The following is a 7,086-nucleotide window of genomic DNA, read 5'->3' as shown; positions in this document are numbered from 1 at the left end:
TATTTTTTTTTTGCTGCTACAATTGAGCATAGAATCTGCATTGCAGCCACATATTGTCCACATTTAGGATTCATTTGTTTTCTGGATTACATAAATACCAAAGCAATATATGAAGTTGCTACATAATTTCTTATCAACAATTGGATTCCAGATCAATTCAACATGTTTGATGCCTTAGGAGTAGTAAAGAATGCATTCTATGGAAAAATTGCAAAGCCGTATTGGGTAGAAGATATAAAGAAAAAATTAACATACAGCAACATTTAAAATAAATTTTTAGTTAATTTTTCTCATGCTTGTTACGTACTTCATCACATCCAAGATGTCGATGGGTATGCATTGTGAAGAGGAATAAACTGAAGAACCAGTATGTAATCGACAATGAACAAGTACTGATAGGAATCTCACTTTGGTACAATCAACAAGGATTGGGTTTTTATCAAGCAAAAATACAGGGACCATCTGTTCCGTGATCCCTCAATAAATCATTATCTTTTTTTTTTTGGCAGATAAAAGGAGTATTTACCTCATCGTTGAAAGTTCTACAATATACAATAACCCGAGTGGTCCATTTAAAATCGTCCGGGTGGGAGGGGTTGGAGGAGAATCATTTTTTGAAAAGTTCTGCATGAAGAGAAGGATTTACAGAGTAGAGGTTCTCGATGTGTGCATCTTATCATCCTGTCTGGGTGTAGGCAACGATGGCGAGATTTCAGCATGATAAACTGAAGAGACAAGTTGCGCTAGTGCTGGAATGGCACCACCTGCAAAATTCCAAGCAAATGCTAAAAAATCTTACTGACCAACTTGACAATAGCCCAAGAACTGTTAAGAAGAATGAAACAGTCCTAGTTCGTAGGATCCCCTATTCAAACCCCTCCCCCAACGAATGAAATTTATACAAAATCTGTCATCCGCATGATCATGGCAAATGGAAAAAACAACTTGGATTAAAAAAAAATAAGTGCATAAGGTTCCATCTACTGCAAGGTCTGGGAGAGGAAAATGTATGCAACATTATCCCCTGCTTCGCAAAAGAGGCTGTTTCCAAGTTTCAAACCTGTGACCAACATGTTGCAATAGTGCAATTTAACCATTGTGCCACAGGCTCACCCACTAAAGAAAATGACTTAGAACATCCGGTCGAAAACACGTGGGATACATTACAAACCTGCAAATAACAGATGCTTGAAGCCAATTAATTGCTTATAAACTTGTATATATAAATTTTAATGATCAGGTACTGAAATTATTAGGATATGTCATCAGTAGCACTTTTTATGCTAGCAAAATTTGATCCCCAGCAAAGAATATTTTCCACTCATCTAGTACCAGCAGATTTGGGTGAGATAGCTTAGGCACATTGATTGGGCAATTTGTTTAAAAAATTTTGTGTATCAAAGCAATGGAAGCATATATTAGGTTAAGATCCACTCAAAAGTAAAATAAATAAAAGCCCCGAGAAAATCTAATCACTTCCAGTTATATTGCAAAAAGAAATAAAGATAACGAGAACTGCATATAGGAATCCTTTATTTACTTGAATGCAGGTATCTTCCAGCATTCAACTGAAGTCTGAATTTAGTAACCATGGCATTTAAATCATCTGAAAGGGAGGACTATAGACAAGATGGAAAATCGAATATTGATGGGCGTCTGGAGTTCATGGCAGACAATGACTTATCAAGATATTTATCAAGGAAAAAAATGAAAAATAAATAACCTACCCGGGTTAACCAAATATCATAAACCATTTATAAAAATGGAATATGAATGAATGAAAAGGCAGCGTGGTCCATATTTAAAAGAAAATATGCACTCAGAAGTAATACCAATTATCAACAATTAAGCTTATGGATAACTCTATGAAACTTTGAGATAATGATAGAAACCCAAACAAATGATTTGAACAGAGATAGAATTATGACCTGCCAACCCTGCACAAGCTGAAGAAAAGACTATTACAGGTGGAGCCTGCGTCCATTGGAAAGTGTCAGATTGGAAATCAATACAACTATAACTTTACACAAACTTCTAGGGTGAAAAAATTTGAACAGTTAAACAGGTTTAACTAATCCAAATTTGTATAGTATGACATTTCAGGCCATCACATTTTAAATGCTAAGCATGTGATTGCACAGATAGAGTAGAAATGGATATAGTAAAGCAGTGAAAATAGTTGGAGAAAATGATGTTATACTTAACAAACAAAAGGAATAAAATAAGGTCCAAATTTGCACTCTGAAATGAATGTTGATTAGCTTCAGCAGAAATTCAAGTAATAAAAACCAAAAACATATTTAGTTTGGTCAGTCGTCAACAAAACTTGATTTGTTTTTACAGCAAATATAGTTCCACACTTCCTCACCACATTTTTTTTATATTTTAATTAGGTTTCTGCACAAATTTACAAAGACTTTGGAAAAAAAAACTCTGGTGGAACTACATGAAGATGCTATGGGGTTCTCATAGTTCATGGTTTTCAAAATTTTTATTCTGATTTCTGACCAGTTAAACAATTACATGAAGTAGTAGTTATCATATTCATCCATTTTATTTTCCTTTTTGTCATCTTATTTTCTGTTTTATCATCATTGCAAAAATGCACACTACATTTGTTGGTCTTCATTGTTGGGTTGTGACTTGGGACAGGTTTTTTCAGCTGTGGATCATTATATTCTAGAGGAAGGTTTGTTTCAGTCCTTCTGGTAAGCACATATTAATAAAATTGCAATTCGTTCATGACCAGAAAATAGTAGTAGGAAAAAAGGGAAGGCAAATGTTTAGGAATGAAATATCTAGTCTTCTGTTTTGGGCATTTTGAACTAATGTAATATTTCTTTTACATTAAGAGAGTATTTACTCTGGTCATGTGAATGTCTGCTGTTGTCCCCATCTGTTCTGGCTAATGATAGTCTTCAGCCAAGAAAGGTCTTTCAGCTTCATGTCATAACAGAAAAGAAACATAGGTTACCACACATTGCTATGTGCCCCCCAATGTGGAGAAAGATTGATCACGAAATAAAGTTCAAAAATTTGACGCTCGTGCTCATATGTGAAATCCAAGGGATATGCCAAGGTATCATTTTTGGCTGACTTGTGGGGTGAGGATTTGCCGTTTCAATTCCTCTTACCCCAATAAGAAACTGTTCCAAGAAAAAAAAAATTAAAAACAACAGTTGCCTAGCGTAGTTGGTGAGCTGTGGTGTGCAAAAATCTCATGCTCACCAGGAGGTCTCGAATTCGAGTCTCTTGGCTGTTACCTACTTCATTTCCTATCTATCAAAAAAAAAAAAAAACTCTTTCAGGTGGATGATGTTGTTAGTAGTTGTTGGCTTGTACTTCTGCATCTCAACCATATATGGTCATTTATCAATATCGATTACACATCAATGGACCGAAGGCCAAGAAGGCACTCTTGTATGTGAAACGGAAAATGTCTAAATATCTTTCAGAATCCAAGCAAAGCAGTGTTAGCAGCAGTATACTCACACCAATGAGGAAATGTAACCACATAGGCCCCTTTACACATCTTTGAACAACTGGCATTGCTGCACACAAAAATAGATAAAAAGTTGATGTAAAAATGAATAATTCCGTTGTTTTCCAATTGTCTATGGGAGCAGATGAAGCAAGCCCATAAATTGCTCAAGAAAGTTAATCAACATAGAATATTTAAGGAAAATATTAGGTTATAGGGTTACAAGAAAATAATAGGCACATCTGCAGGCACATATACAGGAAGCATCTTAGATGAACATAGGATCAGGCCTCATCATTGAATGGGAACTACCTAAAAGCTACAAGATTACTTATGAAGAAATTAGCATTATCCAATGACAACAACTATGCATATTTCCTGTGTTAATTTTGATATGCAAAAGTTTTTATGAAAGCTTCAAAACAATATACATATCAGATTTATAAATATTATGATAACAATGGTTTCTTCCTAAGCAATCTCCTTGGCAGGAACTCTTCACAGGTGGCCATATACTATAAATGAGCACATGTTCAAGATTTAGTTCTCAGAGCACTGCCTGGCTGCTAAACCACAGATCCTAAATATATATATATATATATATGAAAATACCCAAAAGAATTCACTGATAAAATTTAAGAACATGCTGTGACATCTATCACTTAGAATTGATGGAGTCCAAAAATATGATTCATATCCTATGATAACATTGGATATTTGGATTTTAGATATGTATCACAGGCATCTTTCTCAGGTATCATATCTAGTAGAACACAGGAAATATGCAAACAATGTCAGAGTCCCAGCTCAGAAGTCTAATATACCAGTTTCACTCCAGCAGCTCAACACAGGAAAACAACACTATATACATTTTTTAAGGCTTCAACATTTCTGAACGGCACAGATTTCAGTGTTCACCATAGTTGCCATGATCACCATCATCATGGTCTCACCTTCCCAACTTTAGTAATTTCCAAATATTCACTACTCTTCTATATCCAAAAGAAAGTAAATCAAAATGGAGCCCACTGTATAAACCAGACAAACAGAGTAGCTGAACACAGAGAACAGTAGACCTAATGCATTCACGTATTGATACAGCTGTATTGATGTATTAGCAGAAAAACATCAGACATTCAATTCATATGGGTGCTTATAATACGGAAGTGTTAAATAACAGAATAGTCTTCTGGTAAGGTGAGTACATTCGTCACTCCAATTCCCAAACTTCAAATTTGGAAGCCATAAACTATTCTTCTGGTCAAGAGAGTTCATATTTAAGAGGAAACCCTAGCAGGAAATTAGGAAAGTCAATGGAATCTAATTGGTCTTCTGTCAGCTGTCACCACAGCATGCATTTCCTAGAAATGTTAGAATGACAAAGCTGGCATGGTTTTATTCCTGGGGGTTATCATGGAGCCAGGAGCACCATGGAGACTTCTGAGCCTGATTACAACAACAAAGTTAGCCTTATCCCAACTTAATGGGGTCGGCTACATGGATCTATACAAAACAAAATTGAAAAATTTCAGACAGGAGTGGTGGGGAGAGATGGGAAGATGAGAGATGAGAAAAGAAATATGGGAGTAAGAGGGAAGAGGCATCCCCAAAACTGAGAAGTGAAGGGGGAAGGTGGGCTTGGTTCATTTTATGCTCCACTCATTTAAATATTAGATTGCATATTTTACTAGATATTAATTTAAGGATAAGAATGGGCATCCCCACTGCACGAGGCTCCCGCCACTACGGGGCCTGGGGAGGGTCATAATGTACACGGCCTTACCCCTGCTTCACGGAGAGGCTGTTTCCTGACTCAAACCCATGACCAGTTGGTCACAATGGAGCAACCTTATCATTGGACCAAGGACCACCCTCAATAGATATTAATTGAAGGATAACAGCCATTAATACTGCCAGTTCTTTATCTATGATTGTTTTGATTATGAACCAAGAACTGACAAGAATACATCATCAGCTAAACCTAACGCCAGCCAAAATTTTAGTGAGCCAAGTCGACACCTAACCCAGGAATTGCTAGCCCAAACACACACCGAGCTAATCAAACCTATGCTCATGTCTACTATTGAAAACGCTAGGTATCATGTTAATACAGGCAGTGATCAATATGCCTGCGTGTAATTGGCCTAATAATGCAAAAATTGGTAAAATGATGCAGAGAAATCTGAGAGAAGACAAAGATAATAATATCTGATCTTACATTAATGGTTCAGATTTTATCGTTAGTTTTAGCAGAAGTAATTACCTTATGTATCAGGATATAATAAGAAATAAAGTTGTGTTAACTAGAAGAAATCAATAAAGTTAACAAAGAAAACAAGGGGTATCTGAAGTAGATTCCCTTACTGGGCTACACTATCGCAAGAGGAAGAAGAAGGCCCAGATCAGCCAGCTTGGGCCAGCCATTGGGCTGAGATCGAGCCAGCTGGTCCTCCCTTTTTGGACCCTTATTAGAGCATATTTAATTTTCAGTTTGAGCTTCTAGAAGGCCCCTCAAGTTGCCCCATCGAGCCAGCCAGTACAGCCATCTAGAAGATCCTTTGATGCGGATCCGGATTCCAAGGACTGAAATCGGATCGCTTAGGGCCCACTTAGTTAATAAATGGCACAATATTTCAATTTAAGGGTTGGGGGCAATCTTGTAAATTCAAGAACACTCAAGCACTTAAAAGAGTAGAAAATAATTAATAGGGTCAAACTAGAATAGAAAATAGAAGGGGAGGGGTATTCTGAAATTATTAATAAAATCAGGACAAGAGAAGAATAACGAGTAAATGAAGGGCAATATGGTCAAACCAGGGGTTTAAAGCCCTAAACAGCCCAGGACTCTTCCATCTTCTTCTCCTCCTTGTCGCGAGAACCAGAAACCAGCAGAACTCGAGGGCAGCTCTTGCATTCAGACTCAATCGACTCTAAGATTCAAGAATAAGGATCGCCCATATCCATGGAACTGAACCAGCAGCAACAAATCTCGAGCTTAACTGCAGGTCGAGTCACTAACTTCTGGCACTGAAACCAGCGGTAGTTGCAGGCCTTTGAAACACAGCCTATTGCTATTTCAGGTGTGGAAAATATATAGCAGGGGAATAGGGAAGAGGATTGGAGGAAGAAGAAGAAGATAAGAAAGGGAAGAGAGAAAAAGAATTTCAGAGGGGAAGAAAGAGGAAATCAGTACACCCATGGCACCCATGGTTGACACCCAAAATTCTCAACCAAGTTCTAATACTCCAAAATTCTAAAAACTGAAATTTCAATTAGGTCTTACATGACTATTCAAAGGAAAAATCAAAACAATTAAGGGAAACCACTGGAAAGGAAACTACTCTAAAGTTAGAAGCTAACTAATCCCAAAAGAAATTGTTTCTAAAATAAAAGGAAATCAAATCAAAAGCTAATTTTCTTCCCTAAATCAATCGTCCAACTGCATCATCCTTTCTTCTGCCTGCAATCCCTTCTTACAGCTGTGGTTTTGTCTCTTATATTTGACTCGTCAAAGATGCTTTGCACAAGTTGATTGTCTTCTAAAATGTCCCTAGTAGTTGCCTTTTATGATTTCTTAGACTGCAAGTTAGAGTTTAGTTGCTAAA

At 36.8% G+C, this 7,086-nt stretch overlaps 1 protein-coding gene across 1 annotated transcript; it reads right to left on the bottom strand.

Annotated features, from left to right (window-relative positions):
• Positions 1-408: 408 nt before the first annotated feature.
• LOC122069823 lies at positions 409-3,603 on the bottom strand. Its single transcript, XM_042633919.1, has 3 exons — positions 3,493-3,603; positions 1,929-1,974; positions 409-764 (listed from the first exon to the last, which is right to left on the bottom strand). Exons 1-3 carry the CDS (start codon positions 3,547-3,549, stop codon positions 643-645), a joined length of 225 nt encoding a protein of 74 aa, XP_042489853.1. The 5' UTR covers positions 3,550-3,603; the 3' UTR covers positions 409-642.
• Positions 3,604-7,086: the final 3,483 nt, after the last annotated feature.

The sequence above is a fragment of the Macadamia integrifolia genome, unplaced genomic scaffold, assembly GCF_013358625.1.
Source record: "Macadamia integrifolia cultivar HAES 741 unplaced genomic scaffold, SCU_Mint_v3 scaffold725, whole genome shotgun sequence".
NCBI lineage: Eukaryota > Viridiplantae > Streptophyta > Magnoliopsida > Proteales > Proteaceae > Macadamia > Macadamia integrifolia.
This window is presented reverse-complemented; position numbering and strand designations above follow the sequence as displayed.